Here is a 22,850-nt window from a genome sequence, read left to right on the forward strand (position 1 = left end):
TATTAAAAACATGTTCTACAATTTCTCTTCATACAGAAAATGTGGCCTTTTGTTTAAATAAAATTCATGGCAAATATTATTTTGGAACTATATTTGGTTGTCACTTCACCGCCTACATGCATGTTGCTAATTATATCACTCGGCTGTTCTTTAATAATACATGATATGCTTGGATCTGTAGACCAAATAGCATGTCAATTAATTGTCTGATGATTCAAATGTCTATTATTAAACTAATTTGCCAAGCAAAATATTTCTGCACTATAAAAAATAATTGAATTATAAATATAGAAAAACCCAACAGTTTGTTTTTAAAAACTGTAATTTAAATGTTAAATAATGAACCCAACGCTAGGTTAGTGCATATTTGACCCAGGATTGCCTTAATACAACATTTTAGTGTGCATCAGACTTTTAAACTATAGATAAACAGGAATGATTTCTTTAAAAGGAGAGAAAGGTGTTAAATCTTATTAAATAGCCTTTTTTGTGCTGTGTGAAAATTGTAAAAACAATAATAATTTTGCATTTATTTGTTATTAGCAAAATTGGTATATATTAAAGTAGCAAGGCAAAAGGACAACAAATAACCCGATGTTTAAATCATGTTTAACCCAGCACCCTCACTCGGTCAAGCTAACTCAGTGGTGGTAAGATCAAAATATTTTCCGGCTCAGCATTTTTTAGTGTGTACAATATATAAAACACACAACATTTCAAGTCTGGCCCATACATCAAGATCTCACTAACAAATAAACTCAATAGTTTGGGTTAAAAAAAATATTCAAATTTATTAGTTAAAAATTAACCCAACCCTAAGTTAGTCCATATTTGACACAGGATTGCATTAAAACAACCCAACATTTTAAGAGTGTGCATCAGATGTATGAACTTCAAATAATCTGGAATGATGTGTTTAAAAAGGTGAGACATTCATTAATCTTCCTTAGGCTTAATCTCTGATTTATGAAGGGTCGCCACAGTGGAATGAACCGCCAATTACTCGGGAATATGTTTTACACAGCGGATGAAAAGGAGAGACTAAATGTCAATTTTAATCTGCCGCAAGAATCTAAATCTCACTGAATCCAAGACCTCCAATAAAAGCGTCAAATGAAATTCAACAGTGGGTGAATAAAAAACGAATTTAAATTCAGTGTTAAAACTTATTAATTAACCCAACGCTAGGTTCGCCCGTATTTGATCCAGGATTGTGTTAAAAAATCCAAAATTTTTAGTGTGTGCATCAGATGTATTCACTATAGATAATCTGGAATTATTTGATTAATGTGAATTATGTGAATTTATTAATGTGTAAAAACAGAATGTCAACATTTCAGTCTGGCTCAAAAACCTACATCTCACTAAAATCCAAGACCAAGAGCGTCAAATTAAACTCAACAGTTGGGTGAAATTTGATTTGTTTAAAAAAAGAGAAGCATTCATTCATTCATTCATTCATTCATTCATTCATTCATTTTTCATTCGGCGTAGTCCCTGATTTATCATTGGTCGCCACAGTGGAATGAACCGCCAATTACTTTGGCATATGTTTTGAAAAGGAGAGACAAAATGTCAAAATTACAGTCTTCAAAATTAAAACTACAACCCAAGACCTCCCAATAAGGCCCGCACGCAGAAAAACCTCTTCACCTGAACTGTCCACTAATTCACGCAACTCTGCTCAAGATCGATTAACCCGACTGCTGGAGTGGGAGCTCGAAATCATCCAGATTTAAGAGAGATTTGGGGTTTGAAAGCACCTTGGTTTAGCTGGTATTGTTGATGGTGCTCCGGCGGCCGACATCCTCCCTGCTGACCCCCGTCCCCTTCTGCCTTTTCCGTCTCGTGAAAAATGATTCCTGCGCACTGATTGAATTTTATTCCTTCCTGACCTGGCCCGTTCTGTGAGGGCGCCATCAATCTTGGGCTTAACACGACGTTTGTTTATTACTCGGGAAAGGCTCTAATGACTTTTATGAGCATGATTACAACTTTTTTTTGTGCTGAGAGAATGCGCTGTGTAGGCCAAAATTCGCTGCGATCAGACGATCATTTGCACAATAATTTGTAAACTGTAAATTAATTTGTACACTGAAGAATGTATGTCAACCATGCCATTGTTTTAAAGTGGAATCAAATTAATTTTACGAGCCATTCTAACTTAAAACAAATTGTATTACATAAAGAAACTTGATTAACTGCACTTTAAAAATTTCTGGGTTATTTAAACCCAAATTGGGTCAAATATGGACTATTAGTTAAATGAAAAACTAACCAAGAAGTTGAATGAATCCTTATTACACCCAGAATTGGGTTGAAATAACTTAAATTTTTAAATTAAAGCTAAAATAAAATAATTATGTACAGTTTTAAAGTGATAGGTGTCACGTTTCATGTCTGAAGGCTTGAAATTAATTCCTATTATTATAATTTTATTATTATTATCAATAATAATAATAATAATAATAGCTTCTACTAGTACTACTAATAATGGTAACATTAATACTATCAACAAGAACTAATAATAATAATAATAATAATAATAGTAATAATAATAGTAATAATAATGTATATTATCTTATCTTAAGGCTAGTATTACTGTTGAAGTGTCGAGGGTTTGTCTGAGGCGATATAAAACGAGTTATTTAATTATTTAAAAGGGCTGCTGTATTGAAACATGTGAACACCAAGAGTGTGAAATAAAGTCTATTTTGGCTTAAATGTTTGTAAAATCTATATTGTTTTTGTCGAGCTCAATATGAGTACATTTACCACATACCATAGCTAGGGAAAGAGGCAAAATCCGAGACGTTTTGTTGACGAACGCTAGTTAATTGGCCGATTAATTAACCGCTGTAATCACTACCAACCGCTCATGCAATGAAAATAAGTGAAGCACGGAGGCAATGAGAACACGTGTGCGTTTGCCCTCGAGGTCTCTGGGCCTATAACTGGGCTGTAGACTGAACAATATACACATAAGAACACAATATTCTGTAATAATAATAATAATAATAATAATAATAATAGTCGATATGCATACAGCTTTCACAAACATAACATATGTTTTTATTTTTCCAACATTTAATATTCCTATTATTTTATATTATTTATTTTATTTAGATTGTTGATAATTCCGTGCTTATGTTGTCACATCTACTCATTTAAAATTAATCAGAATTAAAAAAAGTTCCAATTCGCTTATTTTTCGTCCCCCTCAGTCTCAACAGGGCCTATAAATAAAAATATAAATCACGTATTTTAATTCAGGCGTTTCAACTTGTTGAAATAAATGAGCAGATTTGCACTAATACAATCTACAACTCTTGCTTTGGTGATTTTACCCTGTTTTCCCGTGTTAGGCCCTTTTCTGAGAGCGCGCTTCTTATTTATGAAGCCCCAGCGCGGCGCCTTCTATAACTCATGTCCAATCCTCTAGTGGAGATTTGGGCATCTTTGGCATGTCTGGTATGATATTAACCAAGCTATGCGCAAGTAAACACGTGGACGCTGAACACACGCGGTGAATTACAATGACTGAGAGACTGTTACCAAAGGCCTCAGGTCAGGATGATGACAGACAGTGCACGTCTGGCACACGGAGTTGCGTAAGAACACATCATCAAAAACACGTCGCACACTCACAGCAAGTAAAATATAAATATGCACGGAAAAGTTTGATTTTATTGCTACTTACTGCATTGTTAAAAGCATTAAAGATGTAGTTATCAGCCTTTAAAATGACGTTTATTGGTGTAAAACTAAGAACTTAATATTTACTTAAAAAAAATGAAGAGATAAATTAGAAGGACCTGTTTATATAATTAAATTTAATTAGACCACAGGTTTGAGTCTAATGCTACTGTTGCTATTAATAAGCAACATTTATAGACTAACAAAACCCATACTTTTAATTTAAGAATTTAAATATAAATCAGTCACACTTAACATTTTAATCAATGCATTAATTATAAAAGAAACAACACTACTAATATAGATTGTACGAATCACTAAAATGGTTAAAATGCCTACATAGGTGTAAATAATTGAAAGATCTCAGAAAGCAGTGGCTAGCGGAACTGAAGAGTGAAGATGTAGTAATGCACAGATCCCTAAAAAGCTGAAACATTGAGTAATTTGCATGCGGAACAGCTGATTATTTTCACATGAATGAATGTGCGTGATCGGCGTGTATTTATCTCTACGCGTGCGGTCTGGATCATTTTAAGATAAGACAATCGTTCAAGTGTGCCGCAGTAAACTCCAATCATCTAGACGCGCTCATTTGCTTCATTTATTTCGGTAATTGGAACCGTTTTCGAGTTATTGTGCGTTATTACTCCGCTAGCAGCACACATGTTTGTTGGCATGGGTTTAAGAAATCAGGCGTAGCCTAATTTTAACTCAAATAGCATGGCAATTTATTAAACAAACAATGCAGTTCCTTCAGAATACTTTTTCAACAAAGGAGATCATTTGAAAGGTTATGGCGTTATACATGTTCCGTCCCTTGTTATAATAATGGAACATTTGGACAATGAATGAAGTTCAATTTAGAAACACTTTCTGGTGTTTGGTCCATAATATCCGGCTACACTTTAGAAATAAATTACTATATGCAATTTACACTTAATAACAAGTCCATAAACGTCTGACGCATTTCAACACAGCCCAGCATATAGCTCACAAAAACCAAGAAGACTTACGTGTTATTCGAAGTAACACTGTCCTTAACAAACCAAGATCAAGTGTCTGACTCGCGTTTGTGTTTCTTTTCAGTCCATCACGGGGTAGTAAATATCAGCGTCTGTCAGTATCGATGAAAAGAATGGGGGGAAATCAAGAACAACAAGACAAAAATCAAAAAGAAATCGGAATACTTGTTTGGTCAAAACTTGCTGCAGTCATACACAAAAGCCCCCGACGTGCGGTAAATGGGCTGGCTCGGGGGAAACGACATTTGACAGCTGTTATTCCCGTTTACCGGCGAATTATTCAGACCGATTCTCTGCGATTCAAACATCTCTCGAACCGAATGGAAGTTCTGCTGCTGCGCCGGGTACGTCGCGCCTAGGTGGCCAATGTCTCCGGCCTGGTTTAGGTACCATGAGGCGAGGCGCCCTTGGTGCGGATGGTGGCCCTCCTGGGCCGAGCTCAGATTACCGTGGCTCAACGACGACGTGGTGGTCGTGATCGAGTAATCAGGCAGAGTTTCGTCCACGGTGGTGGCAGTGGTCGCCAAGTGGCCCGAGCGATCTCCGCCCGCGTACAAGCTCATGGCCTGCATGTTGCAGTGATAGGTGGCATTGGAGGTAGTCGAGATAGAGTTCTGGCTGCAGGGTGAGCTGTACACGGACGACTGATTGGGGGAGTAATTCAGGGACAACGTGGGCGTTATACCTGTCCGCGAGGGAGCCACGAGAGACGGGGTGAGCTCTCCGGAGCTGTGCGGCGATCCGCGGAGGGAGGTCATGATGTTGTCCACGCTGAAGCCCTGCGCGGGGGGCTGGTGGTGCTGCTGCTCTCCGGCGCTGTCCAGGCTGAGGGAGCGGGTGGACGGGATGCTGTGCGGGCTGCCGCTCGACATGCTGCTGCTGCTGTCGGGGCTCTCGATCTTCGGGACGGTGCTTAGCGTGGGCGAAACGGCCTGAGGAGGAGTGGACGTGCCGTTCTCGGTTTTAATGTCCTGAATGCGCACGGGCTGCGAGCCAGGCACCGACTGCTCCTGCTCGCGGGCCTGCGGCTGCGCCTGGCGGGACGGCGCCTCCTTAACACCTCGGTCCTCCTTATCCTTCATGGCGTCCTTCTTTTTAAATCGCCGTCGTCGCCTCAAAAAGCTGCCGTTCTCAAACATATTATACGAGTCCGGGTCGAGGGTCCAGTAGCTGCCTTTTCCGGGTTTCTTATCATCGCGTGGAACTTTGACAAAGCACTCGTTCAGGGATAAATTATGTCGGATGCTGTTCTGCCAGCCTTGCTTGTTGTCTCTGTAAAAGGGAAAGCGCTCCATGATGAACTGATAAATACCATTAAGGGTCACCTTTTTGTCCGGGGAGTTCTGGATTGCCATTGTGATGAGCGCAATGTAGCTGTACGGGGGTTTCACCATATCCTTAGGCTGCGGCTGGGGAGTGTAAGGCCCATATGCCCTCGCCATGCTAGCGGGGTACTGGTCGTGGGCCGCGTGAGAGTACATGCTCATGGGGGCTGGCATGCCGGTGTACCCCCCTCCGGTGGCGGCCCGGTAATAACTTTGGTCGCTGCTGATGTACGGCACAACTCCCAGCGAGTTGGGACTGGAGACAGAATAGCGCGCCTGCATGACTGCTCTCCAAAACGGCGTACAGCTGGCGAAGAACAAGTAAGGAAGGCTGAAGAAATCCACACACACACAATCCTGCTTGTAATGCGCCTCCTCTGAATCTGGGAATGCAGTCCACCCCAGAGTCCACCGTATTTACAAAACGCGACTATTGCACCGGGTGTTGATTAGACTCGAGTACTTGCCACCTCTTTCTCTCGGAGCGCGCATTGGAAAACTTCTGAACACTAAGCATCGGTCACTACATAATAGTTTTTGCGCACTTCAATACTTCTCCCCTTTTGCTGCCAGTAAGACTCCTCCCAAAAACATCTAAGCTGTCCAATGGTAGGTCGGGCCATGCAAGCGAGCGGCCACACACAAGGTTGAAGAAAAACGAGAGGTGTTGGGACGTCCCAGCCCACCCTGGCCAAACACACACTTCTCCAGACGCTAAAGAATCATAGTTTCTCCGCAAAGTACAGCCACACAGCGCGGATACACAGCAAACCATAAATATTTTAATGAAAATGGTATATTAATATATATCGTGTGTCTAAATCATTTATTAATAACTACTTTATGCGTATATAATATATATATATAAATAATATATTATATAAATAATATAAATAATAATATAATATAAATAATAAATAATATAAATATATAAATAATATAATATATAATAATATATATATGTAAACTGATTTTTTTACCACCATGTTCGATTAATAACTTATACATAAACTTTAATCCAGTGTAAAACAAGTGGTAATAATGAATGGTAATGACGTGTATTTCGCTCCACCACATGAAGCCCATTAGTAAGTTTGGAGGACATTTGTTTTCAAATAATCAATATGGGACTTAGTGTAAATAATCTCCGGTCGGAGGCTTCCTGCATTTTAAGTCGCACTGCTAGTTCTTTATTAACACGGGCTGTTAGTTAACGGTCTCAATCAACACTGCTGAGCGGATCAAAGCCCAGCATCCAGGCCAGAGAGCTCATTATGCTGGAATTAAGTAAGTTAAGAAGACTCTGGAGAAAGAGCAGAGGTGCGAAAGTTTGCTCCAAGTGCGAGCGAGATTAAAAGCCCTGAGAAACAAATGGGTAAAGCAAAACACCTCACATGTGTCACCGTTGGTCAAACGGGTGAGAATTATGTCATCCTTCACCTTAGCGCCTCTACGCTATTTTATGGCATGTCAATAAAACCGATGGCTTCGTAAAGTGGTTTACTTGCAAAGCAATCCCCTAAACATTTATTTATACGAAACAGAGATGATTACTAGCGCATATAAATGTTTATTTGGATTATTTTTAAATATATAAGCTCTGAAAAATGACGTGCACGTTTTATAAATTACTAACTCCTTTCCATTGTTATTATATATATTTTTTAAATCTACAAAATACATCTTTATACTAATTTAATTTGTGTTTTACATGCGGGCCTAGATTGTTAAAAGTGCAGGGTTCCACACAATTCATCCATGCTGTCCCAACACAAGCTAACCTAACACTTTTAATAAATTTATGTGGATTGAACATAAAAAATTAAGTTGTCCCAATGAAATCTAAAGACTTGTGTTGTTTTTAGCTTGTTTTAATTAAGTAGTTTGAACAAATAAAAAAAATTGAGTGTAAACCCGCTAAATAAAACGGAATAATGTGCATTGTATAGCTATTTACAAGTAAATCAAAACAATCCGCCCTAATTCTTCAAATGTAAGACGGCCACTCATCCCTTGCGAGATGAAGATTGGGGGAGGGACACAACATTTAATTGTGAATGATAATTGTAAGGCCAAGTTGCGGTCACAATATCTTCCTAATCCCCCACAGGTCGCTCTGATTAAGTGACCATGGACTAGCTGATACTTCACTGGTTTCTCCTTACAGAGACCCGGGCATGAACTTTTTCTTGTGCCCCAGGCTATTTGTACAATTCAGTGCGCGCCTCTTGCTTAACCCCAAACTCCTGCCCACCCCGAGCTCCCATTCCAGCCAATTAAACCTGCTACCTCCGCAGAAGCCGACAACAGCCTTGTTAAAAACACGACTCTAATTGTAAGCAAAGAAACGGCATGCCTTCATAATCTGAGAACAAAAATCCATTTAACTTAGTTCTGTTGAAGCGCAAAATAAAATAGCTTCAGACTAATAGCCTACAAATTGGTATAGGCTACATCGAGTTCTGTCAAATAAAAACAGGGTGTTGTTTTAGGTTTGAAATAATCTCTATAGTAAAACAAATATGATTTAAAATCAACCAGATTACACTATTACAATGACATATAGGCTAATAAATTAGAAATACACGCTTATCGCATTTTTATGTTAGCATAGCAGGCTAATATAAACAAACAATTCGCTTCAATTAACGATACTGAACTTTGTTTTTATTATGTAAAGTAAAACTGTTTATAGGCCTATATAGAATTGTCAGTAAACTAAACGTGTTACTTAACAATTTAGTCTGTGTATGTGTGGATCAAACAGCCTTAAACTGATTAATTTAGCTTTTATTAAAGGAAGCCAAAATGTGAAATACTTTAATGCTGATTTACTCGAAAATAAGAGCGATAAAATATGTACGACAACAGAATTGCAAGATGTCTGTGCACTGAAATAACATTTCTTCTCAAAGCTAAACAAATTAAATACGTTTTATTAATTGTAAGCTGTCAGATATACCAGTGTTTTATGTGTGAAATGTTTTAGTCTTTGGAAGAAGCGGCATTCAGAATAAAAAAAACAATAGAATAAACTTGATGTAAATGAACAGAAGAAGTCTTGAACAGTTCTGAGCAAACTACTGAGGCAGCGTTTTGAACAACATTTGATAAAAGGTGAAAAGTAAAACTAAATAAGGACAAGCCTCGGCTAACTTTCCGCTAGTTTTGTCATTAATGTCGGAGAAGTCTATGAGGAGTCCATGAGTCCACAGCGCCATCGGTCGGTCATTATATCCACTAGTTCACATGGCTACTTTATCCAACAGTGACCATTTGGATTTATTTGTATATCTAAGCAAATATAAATATCAATTAAGACAATTAAATGTAAAAAGGAAAAACATAATTTGATTCAAATGAACAAAATATAAGCTTTAAAAACATGGGATTTTATTATGATATTATTGTTTATGTCTTTGAGTGATTTGTATTTTGTACTTTTCGCCCAAATATGTAGCCAATTCGGAGGCTTTGTTTGCATTGTCCCTGTGAAATAAAGGGCTAATAATAATAATAATAATAATAATAATAATAATAATAATAATAATAATAATAATAATAATAATAATAATAATAATATTGTTGTGGTAGCTAGGTTGCAAAATATAAACATCACTCTAAAAAATGCAGGGTTATTTCAACCCAAATTACGTAAAATATGAACTAACCCAAACATTAAAACCAAAAAACCTTAAATTTGGTACTATTCATTTAATAAAAAAAAAAGAATTAACCCAGGAGTTGGGCTAGTCCCCATTACACCCAGAATTGGGTTGAAATAACCTGAAATTATTAGAGTGAATGTGTGTGAGTGAAACGTATTTTTGTTTTGTTCTGCAAACTAAGCATTTTCTTCTACATCTAAAATAAAAAAATAACATTATATTTAATGCATAAAATTACAACAGTTCAAAATAGCAAAAATGCCATGTTTTCACATATTTCCATTTTAGACAACACAACACCAATGTGTAGTATTAAAAACTATTTTAAAAACATGAAATGAAAACATCTGTTATTTATTTATTATTTATTATTAAACACTGTTATTTTACAATTAAATAAAATGCATTTTTTTTTCAGAATCGGATAGAACTTTTAAAATTAATCCTTTAAAACCTTTAAAAATGCTGGATTTGTGTATAATTTGGAAATAATTTGAAATAAATGGACTGCCCAAAGAGTGGAGTAAATTTTTTAAATGATATTTTTTTTAAACCCAAGCGTTGAGTTTATCAGTACCTTCAACTTTGGGTAGAAACAACCCATCATTTTAGATCGAAACACCCTCCTACCTTTCTGTTGGGTTAGTAACTCCAGATCATTCATATTAATTTGACATTGCTGCCCCCGTGTGGTCATAGTTTGCATTAACTGTCTATGGTGTTCGAGTTTAGAAGATGATTAAGCAGGGTTTGGAAAAAAAGAGAGATCTTGCTTGTGGTGTCTGGAATTGTACCGTAATTATACGTAAAGATGCAATTATAAACACGCAAACCTGCGGAAGGTGGCCTGTATGTCATGGAGAGGCTCATGACGTCACTGCAGGACACGCGCACTCCGAAGAATTATTTATTTATCATAAATGCATTTAAAACTTTTATTTCTATAAATTTGTTTAACCAACAGTTACAAGTAATATCAAGTAAATGTACGGAAACCCATCTAAAATCTGAGATATGGCGATGTCATATGAAATTTGCCAAGTTCATATTTGGATTTCACAATTAGCATGTGTTATTTAAGCTACAAATATGTCAAAATATTGAAATAGTGCAACAAAATTGTAAAAATGGCTGTGTGTATATATATATATATATATATAAATTCATTCATTTTTTTTTTTCGGCTTAGTCCCTTTATTAATCCGGGGTCGCCACAGCAGAATGAACCGCCAACTCATCCAGCATTTGTTTTATGCAGCGGATGCCCTTCCAGCCGCAACCCATCACTGGGAAACACATACACACTTATTCGCACACACATACACTACGGACAATTTAGTGGGGGAAACCGGAGCAACCGAAGGAAACCCACGTGAACGCAGGGAGAACATGCAAACTCCACACAGAAACACCAACTGACCCAGCAGAGGCTCGAAATAGCGACCTTCTTGCTGTGAGACGACAGCACTACCTACTGCGCTACTGCGTCGCCCTGATATCTGTAGGGGAGTTATATATCCAAATATGAAATATATTATAAAAATCCAAACATGAACTTGTATGTAGTTTGTATATTTTTAATTTCGGCTATCAGATTTCCGTATGGGAAACAGATGGAAAAGGCACATAAGCTGAGTAAGCCGAGTAGACCTACATCCTTCGCTGGATCGCAAACAAACTTTAAATAAAATTATGATTAAAACGACACGAACAAACCCTTACAGTACATTCCAACTCTGAAAACTGGACTGACACAGTTTCAATCTACTGGAACTTCTGTGTTAAGCTGCTTTGACACAATCTACATTGTTAAAGCGCTAAAGAAATAAAGAATAATTGAACTGAATTGAATAAACATCTACAAATTAAAACGACAAAACTGCTAAGATGATGCATTCAGCTCAAAAATCTGCAAACATTCATGTTGTCCAGTCCATTTCTAGATGTGTTTTCAGGGTAAAGACTCACCAGTGTTCTGTCATCAGAAATGAGCATCTCACATCTGTGTTTATTTACACTGCAGAGCTGCGAATTCAAGGCCGATTCATGATATGAACTCCTCATAGTGAAGACTGCGCCCTCCAGAGGCCACATAGACACACTGCAGTTCAGAAAAAATAGGTTATATTGCTAAATTTAAGTTACTAAAATTACTATTAAACGTGTGTGTGTGTGTGTGTGTGTATACTAGATTATATAGATATTCGTCAAGATAATAGTATTCAGCTTAAAGTGACATTTAAAGTAACATTGCTTAAGGGGGCTAATAATATTGACCTTAAAATGTGTTTAAGCTTTAATTCTAGCCGAAATTAAACAAATAAGACTCCAGAAGAAAAACTATTACAGGAAATACTGTGAGAAATTCCTGAATCTGTTCAACATCATTTGGGGAATATTTGATGAAGAAATTCACAGGAGGGCGAATAATTTAGACTTCAGCTGTATGTGCTGCAAGTGCTGAGAGAGATGACCATTTAAGAGCATTAAACTCTGAAACTACAGGATCTCATTATGTTCAGTTCACTGTTGTTGTTTTAGGAGCCCATCAGGCATTACTGTAAGAGTCTTAAACTGGAGATCTTTATTCCTGCTTGGTCAGGATGCAAACATCCAGCACAGGGTGAAGTCTAAACGGGATACATCTAAGGTCTGAAGTTAACCAGAATTATTTATATTATCACAACACTACAGTTACCGTACAGTGATAATTACTGTTTACACATTACCGTGAGAGGTTGGGGCAGGGGTAGACTTTAATAAAATACAATTATCGGAGAATCTAATAAATTATATGAATGATAGTCAGTATAATTACTGTTGTTATTACTGAATAACAGAATAGTGTTATTACTAAAAATACTGAATTTTGATATTATTTTGAGGGTTGGGGTAGTGGTAGACCTTAATAAAATGCTATTAATGGATAATTTATTAACTAATATGAATAATAGTCTGCATAATTACTGTTTTTACATTACTGTGAGGGTTGAGATAAGGGTAGGCGTTAATAAAATATAATTTAATGGCTTATTTAATAAATATTAAAGATGACACTCTATAATTACTGTTTTGATGTTATTTTGAGGCTTGGGTTAGGGGTAGACATTAATAAAATGCAATTAATAAATAATTTAGTAACTAATATGAATAATAGTCAGTATAATTACTGTTTTTACTTTAATATGAGGGTCGGAGTAGTGGTAGGAGTTTATAAAATACAATTTAACAGCTAATTTAATAAATAATATGATTTACAGTACTGGGAGGACTGAGTTTAGGGTAGGGGTAGGCATTAATAATGTACATTTGAGCATGTAATTTAATAAATAATATAAATAACACTCTGTATAATTACTGCTTTTACAGAACTGTGAGGGTTTGTGTTGGAGTAGGCTTTAATAAAATACAATTAATGGATTAATATAAACTTCCAGCCACAGCTCTATCCCCTCGAGCAACAACCCAGGACTGGGTTTACCGTCCTGCTGAGCTCTAAACCAGATCAAAATCCCATGCCTGCAACTCTTCTAATCCTGCAGAGCTTGATTAGCTTGTTCAGGTGTGTTTGTTCAGGGATGAAGCTAAACTCTGCAGATCTGAGACATGTTCACACTTAAATTGCATGGGTATTTTGATAACCAGAAATGAATGCATGAAAAGACTCACTATATTATGTTTAGCAGTGAGCAGTGTCTCTGCTCCAACATCCAAAATCTAAAGTTGCATCAGTTTATTTTAAACATGCATTTCTATAACAAATCAACAGTTAACAACATGTAAATGACATTTGCATTTAAAAATATATGAATGACATGTGCAAAAGTGACACAATGATCAATTAAAGTGTGTAAGTTGTGAACTCCACTCTCAAACTCCAAATACCTCATTACAAATCAAACTGTTAGAAGAGTTTCATGCTGGATTGGAGGAAAATGAACACACACAGTTGTCTAAATTATTCGCCCACCTTTATTTATCATTCGTTTATTTTCTTTTCAGCTTAGTCACTCTATCAATCCGGGGACGCCACAGCGGAATGAACCGCCAACTTATCCAGCATTTGTTTTATGCAGCGGATGCCCTTCCAGCTGCAACCCATCACTGGGAAACATCCATATTCATTCACACACACTACGTACAATTAGGCTTACTCAATTCACCTATGTCTTTGGACTTGTGGGGGAAACCGGAGCACCCGGAGGAAACCCACGCCAACACAGGGAGAACATGCAAACTCCATACAAAAACGCTAACTGACCCAGCTGGGGCTCGAACCAGCGACCTTCTTGCTGTGAAGCGATTGTGCTACCCACTGCGCCACTTAATAACGTTAATCATTGCAATCAATTGTTAGACAGATTGGAATTTAACTTTGTTCCCAAAAATGTAAATAAATAAAATTCTACAGACCAAATGTCCCCACAAGTATAGCAATACCAGTAAAATAGTTTTTTTTTTTGATCCCCATCAGGAAAACAGCTGATATATCACACAGCATGAAGTACTTTGACAATGTTACATGGTCTGTACTGTTTAAAAATCATTATATCTAAGAAAATACCCATAAAGATGTATAATCAGTCTAAAATGACAGAATAAGAGAAATTTCAGTCTGTAAAAGGGTAACTCACCCCAACATGACAATCACCTCAGCGTGACCATATTAGTGTGGAGCTTCTTTTGAATATTAAAACAGTATTATAGCCTCCTAGGGCTCATTTTAGCTCTTAAGTGGCTATTTAAAATACTTTAAATGTTTTATATTTTGTTTTGCAGCATATCAAATGTCCCACTATCTTTAACTGTCCAAAATTGAAATTTGGGGAATTGTGTTTACTCTCTGATAGTCAAAGCAAGTAAAAAACAATGTCTATTTATATTGCATTAAAAAAACATCCACAAGAAAACATATATGGACATAATTTGTCTCTAAAAGTACATCATATCAAAAGATGATACTTAGGTTTTTATTATAATTAGGTTCTAATAAGCCCAAAGAGCAAAGAGAAATAAAAAATGCATGTAAAAACACACCTTGGGCCTTAAGAGGATATCACAACGCAGAGAAACGGCCATTACAAAAAAGACATATGATGACATGACGTGTAACGCGGAAGCTGCTTTGGTTTAGTTGGTCCATATTTGACCCAGTGCTGGGCCAAAACAACCCAGCCTTTTTACAGCCTCTGACCTAACACTGGATCAGATATGAACAAAACCTTGAGAAACACTGAGTACATTTTTGCATTAAATTTAAATGTCATGTTTTAATTCAACCATTGAATTTGTCCATATTTGACCCAGTGTTGGGCTAAAACAACCCAGCATTTTTAAAGCGTGTGACCCAACATTGGACAAACCTAACATTGAGTACATTTTTTTTGCATTAAATTTGAATTACTTTTTTTGACACAACCATTGGTTTTATCCATGTTTGACCCAGTGTTAGTCTAGAACAACCCAGCATTTTTTACAGCCTGTGACCCAACATTGGACAAACCTAACATTGAGTACATTTTTTGCATTAAATTTAAATGACATTTTTTTTAACCCAAACATTGAATTTGTCCATATTTGACCCAGTGTTGGGCTAAAACAACCCAGCATTTTTAAAGCGTGTGACCCAACATTCGACAAACCTAACATTGAGTACTTTTTTTTGCATTAAATTTGAATTACTTTTTTTGACACAACCATTGGTTTTATCCATGTTCGACCCAGCATTTTTTACAGCCTGTGACCCAACATTGGACAAACCTAACATTGAGTACTTTTTTTTGCATTAAATTTAAATGACATTTTTTTTAACCCAAACATTGAATTTGTCCATATTTGACCCAGCGTTTGTCTAAAACAATCCAGCACTTGTTTTAAACTGTGACTATAAAAAATTATGGGTTGTTTTAACTCGGCACTGGGTCAAATATGAACAAACCTAATGTTAAAGGTTGATTTGTGAAGAGAGCTGAAAACATGTAACCCTTGACTCCCATAGTAGGAAAAACAAACACTGTGGAAGTCAATGGTTACCCTTTTTTCCAGCTTTCTTTGAAACATCTTCTGTGTTTGGGTTTAATTCTGTGTAAAGGGAGAATAAATGATGACAGAATTCTCATTTTTGGGTGAACTACCCCTTTAAGACCAACACCATTCTAATATATCTCTATTTTGACAAATCACAGAGATTTACACATTATATTTCACTCATCATACATCATTTTATACAAGTTTTAGGTTTCAAGTCTATTTTTCTATTGTCTCTTTAAATTCAAATGAGATTGGGCTCTTTTCAAAACAGGGCGGAGCTACAAACGCCTGTATGCCAGCATAGTGGCTGATTCAAAACTAACAGCAGATGGCTGCTGTTTATACTAATGAGAGAGAGATAATGGGCGGGGCTTTCCCCCTCTGATGACATCATACAAAGGGAGAATGTCAATCAAAGTGTTTCTGCAGACTGTTTTGATCAAGTCTGATTAGAACAAACACAATTAATTCATGTTGACCATTAAAAGCTGGAGATATTCACACACTGCTGACACACTACTGGGTTTAAACCCCTTATAAAGTGATTTCTGCATAATAGCTCCCCTTGAGCATATCTCTATTATGATAAATCACACAGGTTCATACACGTCCCATAGATAACTCTGAATCCAGGATAGAGTGGCTGGGTGAATGTGGTCTGGATTCTGTGGATGAGGCTCATTTTATCAGAGACGCTGTAGTAGGACAGAGTTCCCGCTCTGTGATCCACATACACTCCTATTTTAAGGGATGTCGGGAAGAAAGGGAGTTCAGTCTCTATGCTGTTGTGAGTGAATGTGCATCTGGAAGAGCTACGGTAACTGCTGAAACCCAGACTCCAGGAATGATCATTAAACCCAAATAAACACTCCCTCCTATTATAATCACCCTTCCTCTGTATGTTCTTATATGACACTGCGATGTCCACAGAACCAGTCTCACTCCGCTCAATCTCCCAGTAGGAGCGTCCACACACACTCTGTGTACACAGCACCTGCTCCCAGTAATCGAATCTGTCTGGATGATCAGGATAATTATACCACGTGTCACCCTGAAACATCTCAGTGTTTCCTTCAGACAGTCCGAGGGCTGGACATATTGAGTTCAGATCCAGTTTCAGCTGGCAGGAATCTGGAAAAACAGACAAACATTATACAGTAGATGTCACATACGTTCTAACTATAGTGCTGGGCAAAAAATAACCACAATAATCACATCCAAATTAAAAGTTTTTGTTTGAACATAATTTAATTGTGTGCACTAACTCCTTATTTAACTGCAGTTTAACTACTGAACAAAGATGTGTACTCCAGTTTGACATGAACTAAAAATAAGGTAGAGTGCTGTCATACTTACCATGGGTCATTTTTATTCTATTTTAAAACTATACTCTATTTTTCCTTATTATTTCTCTTTTCATACATGTGATTTATTGTGTTGCATTATGGGTTAGGGTATCAGCTATCCTATAGACTTCCATTATAAAAACTGTCATTGACTTTACATTGGACATACTAACAACATACTAATCCATACTAACCCATACTAGCAACATACTAACCCATACTAACAACATACTAACCCATACTAGCAACATACTAACCCATACTAACAACATACTAACCCATACTAACAACATACTAGCAACATACTAATCCATACTAACCCATACTAGCAACATACTAATCCATACTAACAACATACTAACCCATACTAGCAACATAATGACCCATACTAGCAACATACTAAGCAATACTAGCAACATACTAACCCATACTAACAACATACTAACACATACTAACAATACACTAACCCATACTTACAACATACTAACCCATACTAACAATATACTAACCCATACAAACAATATACTAACCCATACTAACAATATACTAACCCATACAAACAATATACTAACCCATACTAACAATATACTAACCCATACTTACAACATACTAACCCAAACTAACAATATACTAACCCAAACTAACAATATACTAACCCATACTAACAATATACTAACCCATACTAACAACATACTAACCCATACTAACAACATACTAGCAACATACCAACCCATAGAAACAACATACTAACCCATACTAACAACATACTAACCCATACTAGTAACATTCTAAGCAATACTAACAACATACTAATTCATACTAGCAACATACTAATTCATACTAACAACATACTAACCCATACTAGCAACATACTAACCCATACTAGCAACATACTAACCCATACTAGCAACATACTAAGCAATACTAGCAACATACTAAGCAATACTAACAACATACTAACTCATACTAACAACATACTAACCCATACTAACAACATACTAAGCAATACTAGCAACATACTAATTCATACTAGCAACATAATTTAATTGTGTGCACTATGTATATTTATTGTGTAACTATGTTCTGTATGTAACCCCGCCGGTCCTACGCCACCCAACCCGCTCCGAGCTGGTATCGAACCGGCGACCTTCCGCATGGGAGTGGGGTGCTCTACCAAGGAGGCTAAAGACCATGGCTTCTAGCGTCTGTCGCTAGAGCACCTTTAGAGGTCAGAGGAGAACCCGGGAGTAGCTTTGCACACATGCTAGACCGTAAAATTCAAGATGGCGGAGAGATGCAACTAGCCCATTGGCACACATTAGGGCAGGGGTCACCAAACTTGTTTCTGGAGGGCCGGTGTCCTGCAGATTTTAGCTCCAACTCTAATCAAACACACCTGAACAAGCTAATCAAGGGCTTACTAGGTGTACCACCCAGGCAGGTGTGTTGAGGAAAGTTGGAGCTAAACCTTGGAGGGAACTGGCCCTCCAGGACCGAGATTGGTGACCCCTGCATTAGGGCTTTAGATTTAAAATTGCACCAGAATCTGGTTTGTCTCTATTGACTTTCACCTTTTTGCTTTCATGTTGCTCTTAAGCGGGTGTGAACAAACACTGTGTGTTTCAACAACATTAATGTATGCATATGTGTCATGTACTAACTTACACTGTAGGAACTGCTCTCTGGTCTGTGGTTCAGGAGAGGGAGAGGGAATGATCTCCACAGCTTTCACTAAAGAGAACAGAAGACATGCTGATTAAAGACCATCTTTATATTCACTGCACTAGTACACTGCTGACTCATTCATCCATTCATTTTCTTTTCGGCTCAGTCCCTTTATTAATCAGGGGTCGCCACAGCGGAATGAACCGCCAACTATTCCAACATATGCAGATGCCCTTCCAGCTGCAACCCATCACTGGGAAACACCCACACACTCTCATTCACACTCATACACTACAGACAATTTAGCTTACCCAATTGACCTATAGCGCATGTTGTGGGGGAAACCGGAGCACCCGGAGAAAACCCACACCAACACAGGGAGAACATGCAAACTCCACACAGAAATGCCAACTAAGGCTCGAACCAGTGGCCTTCTTGCTGCGAGGCGACAGCACTACCCACTGTGCCACCGTGCTGCCCACATTGCTGACTCATGCTTTATAAATCCTAAATTTTACCTATGTCAGAAATAGTTTTCAATTCAACTCTGCAGAAGTCGTCGAGCTTCTTTCTCATGGCAGAAAGAGATTCTTTCACATAATGAAAAGACGTCTGAGAGCTGACAGTCATCTCCAGCGCTGTATGGTCTGTAGATTCTCCAAGAGGACCAGACAGAGCCTGCAAACTCTACAGACACACAAAAATATAAACACAATCAGGGAAAAAAAAGGAATGACACTCATAAACACAAACTAGGGCTGAAACAAATCACCTTGCTCTAGTCAGCTCTATTCCCACACAGAAATAGCTGTTGTGAAAAAAGCCCAGAATGATGTTTCTGATGACATTTCACAATAGACTTTTACCATGTTACCCTCAGGGAGATGATTAAGGATATCGCTGTGCCAATCAAATAGATGTAAGAACTCCTTATTTAACTGCAGTTTAACTACTGAACAAAGATGTGTACTCCAGTTTGACATGAACTAAAAATAAGGTAGAGTGCTGTCATACTTACCATGGGTCATTTTTATTCTATTTTAAAACTATACTCTATTTTTCCTTATTATTTCTCTTTTCATACATGTGATTTATTGTGTTGCATTATGGGTTAGGGTTAGGTTATCAGCTATCCTATAGACTTCCATTATAAAAACTGTCATTGACTTTACATTGGACATACTAACAACATACTAACCCATACTAACCCATACTAACCCATACTAGCAACATACTAACAACATACTGACAACATACTAACCCATAGTAACAACATACTAACCCATACTAGCAACATACTAAGCAATACTAGCAACATACTAACCCATACTAACAACATACTAACCCATACTAGCAACATACTAACCCATACTAGCAACATACTAAGCAATACTAGCAACATACTAACCCATACTAACAACATACTAACAATATACTCACCCATACTAACAACATACTAACCCATACTAGCAACATACTAACCCATACAAACAACATACTAACCCATACTAACAATATACTAGCAACATACTAACCCATACTAAATGCATTCTAACGGCATGCTAGTTTATACAAAAACATCGTAGCAACATGCTAATTCATATTAGAACTAGGCTAATTTATGCTAGCAACTGCTGAGCAACTACTCAGAATACCTTAGCAACCGCTAAGCAACACCTTAGCAAAAACCTTATCAAGCGCGTTAGCAACCACTCATAACACCCTAGCAACCACCTAGCAAAACCTTAGCAACCGCCTAGCAATGCCTTAGCAACCACATAAAACACCCTAGCAACGCCTTAGCAACTACTCAGAACACCATAACAACCGCCTAGCAACACCTTAGCAACCCCTAGTAATACTTTAACAACTACCTGGAACACCCAAGCATAGAAACACATTAACAACCAGTCAAAACACTCTAGCAACGCCTTGACAACCAACTATCAATCACTCAGAACACCCTATCAACTGCCTAGCAACACCAAAGCAACCACTCAGAACACCCTATCAACTGCCTAGCAACACCTAAGCAACCACTCAGAACACCCTATCAACTGCCAGGCAACATCTAAGCAACCACTCAGAACACCCAAGCAACCATTCAGAACACTTTAGCAGCCACTTAGCAACCACTCAGAACCCTCTGTCAACAGCCAAGCAAGAAACATGCCAATCCAAACTAGAAACACACCTACATATGTGTAGTTATAACTGTTTCTGCAAAACTACTTCAGTTGTTTAAACTTTAAAACTACGTCACACTTCCAGACGAGGCTTTCTCAAGCCACCATGAAGTTTGTCTGTGAACTTGACTTGTCTAGTGAATAATCTAGTGCAGCATTTATTAATCCTAATTCAACATTTACTAATGCATTATTAACATCCAAAGTTATGCTTGTTAACATGAGTTTTAATTTCACACAGACTTTAAAGAAACCCTTTCCAGCTGTGTTTTGTTTTCCTGTTACCTGCAGGAAATGAATGTTATCCTGTGTTTCTGTGAGCTGCTTCATCTCCGTGTCTCTCCTCCTCAGATCATCGATCTCCTCCTGCAGTTTCTTCAAGACTCCTTCAGCTTTACTCACTGCAGTTTTTTCCTGATCTCTGATCTGCTTTTTCAGCTTTGCGCAGTTTCTCTCGATGGAGCTGACAAGCTCTAAGCAGATCCTCTGACAGTCCTGCACAGCTGCATTGGCGGAGCGCTGAGATATAAAGTCCACAAAATAAATGAGTTCACTACACATTCTCAGTGAATCCAGACAATATACACTCACCGGCCACTTTATTAGGTACACCTGTCTAATTTATCGTTAATGCAAATATATCATCAGCCAATCACACGGCAGCAGCTCACTGCATTTAGGCATGTAGACATGGTCAAGACGATCTGCTGCAGGTCAAAGCGAGTATCAGAATGGGGAAGAAAGGGGATTTAAGAGACTTTGAACGTGGCATGGTTGTTGCTGCCAGACGGTCTGGACTGAGTATTTCAGAAACTGCTGATCTACTGGGATTTTCACGCACAACCATCTCTAGGGTTTACAGAGAATGGTCCGACAAAGAGGAAATATCCAGTGAGCGGCAGTTCTGTGGGCGCAAATGCCTTGTTGATGCAAGAGGTCAGAGGAGAATGGCCAGACTGGTTCCAGCTGATAGAAAGGCGACAGTAACTCAAATAAGCACTCGTTACAACCGAGGTCTGCAGAAGAGCATCTCTGAACACACAACACGTCCAACCTTGAGGCGGATGGGCTACAGCAGCAGAAGACCACACCGGGTGCCGCTCCTGTCAGCTAAGAACAGGAAACTGAGGCTACAATTCACACAGGCTCACCAAAACTGGACAATAGAAGATTGGAGAAACGTTGCCTGGTCTGATGAGTCTCCATTTCTGCTGCCACATTCAGATGCTCGGCTCAGAGTTTGGCCTCAACAACATGAAAGCATGGATCCATCCTGCCTTATATCAGCGGTTCAGGCTGGTGGTGGTGGTGTAATGGTGTGGGGGAGATTTTCTTTGGGTCCATTAGTACCAATTGAGCATGGTGTCAACACCACAGCCTACCTGAGTATTGTTGCTGACCATGTCCATCCCTTTATGAGCACAGTGTCTCCATCTTCTGATGGCTACTTCCAGCAGGATAACGCACCATGTCATAAAGCGCCAATCATCTCAGACTGGTTTATTGAACATGACAATGAGTTCACTGTACTCAAATGGCCTCCACAGTCACCAGATGTCAATCCAATAGAGCACCATTGGGATGTGGTGGAAAGGGAGATTGGCATCATGGATGTGCAGCCGACAAATCTGCAGCAACTGCGTGATGCTATCATGTCAATATGGAGTAAAATCTCTGAGGAATATTTCCAGTAGCTTGTTGAATCTCTGCCCTGAAGGATTAAAGCAGTTCTGAAGGCAAAAGGGGTCCAACCCGGTACTAGTAAGGTGTACCTAATAAAGTGGCCAGTGGGTGTATTTTGGTGCATTTAAAGGGCTCTAATTTTATCCCTTTTACAAGATGTAAGATAACTCGTTGGTGTCTCCAGAATGTGTCTGTAAAGCTTCAGCTCAAATACCCATCAGATTATTTA

General features: G+C 38.0%; 2 protein-coding genes across 2 annotated transcripts in view; both read right to left on the reverse strand.

Moving 5' to 3' along the window:
• Window positions 1-4,400: 4,400 nt before the first annotated feature.
• foxc1a (forkhead box C1a) lies at window positions 4,401-6,584 on the reverse strand. Its single transcript, XM_056470399.1, has one exon. The coding sequence runs from the start codon at window positions 6,323-6,325 to the stop codon at window positions 4,892-4,894; it is 1,434 nt and encodes a 477-aa protein (XP_056326374.1). The 5' UTR covers window positions 6,326-6,584; the 3' UTR covers window positions 4,401-4,891.
• A 9,239-nt stretch (window positions 6,585-15,823) lies between these two features.
• Window positions 15,824-22,850, reverse strand: part of ftr93 (finTRIM family, member 93) — a 12,808-nt gene continuing 5,781 nt past the window's right edge. Inside the window, exons 5-8 of the mRNA XM_056470410.1 lie at window positions 21,224-21,457; window positions 19,271-19,439; window positions 18,753-18,818; window positions 15,824-16,872 (exon numbers count right to left, since the gene is read on the reverse strand). Of these exons, the coding sequence (XP_056326385.1) occupies window positions 16,322-16,872; window positions 18,753-18,818; window positions 19,271-19,439; window positions 21,224-21,457 (1,020 nt within the window). The 3' untranslated portion in view covers window positions 15,824-16,321. The remainder of the gene's footprint in view (window positions 16,873-18,752; window positions 18,819-19,270; window positions 19,440-21,223; window positions 21,458-22,850) is intronic.

The sequence above is a fragment of the Danio aesculapii genome, chromosome 2 (genome assembly GCF_903798145.1).
Source record: "Danio aesculapii chromosome 2, fDanAes4.1, whole genome shotgun sequence".
In the NCBI taxonomy this organism is placed as follows: Eukaryota; Metazoa; Chordata; class Actinopteri; order Cypriniformes; family Danionidae; genus Danio; species Danio aesculapii.

Coding starts and splice junctions, on each gene's coding strand:
- foxc1a (XM_056470399.1), bottom strand. CDS start 6,325: ATGCAGGCGCGCTATTCTGTCTCCAGTCCCAACTCGCTGGGAGTTGTG.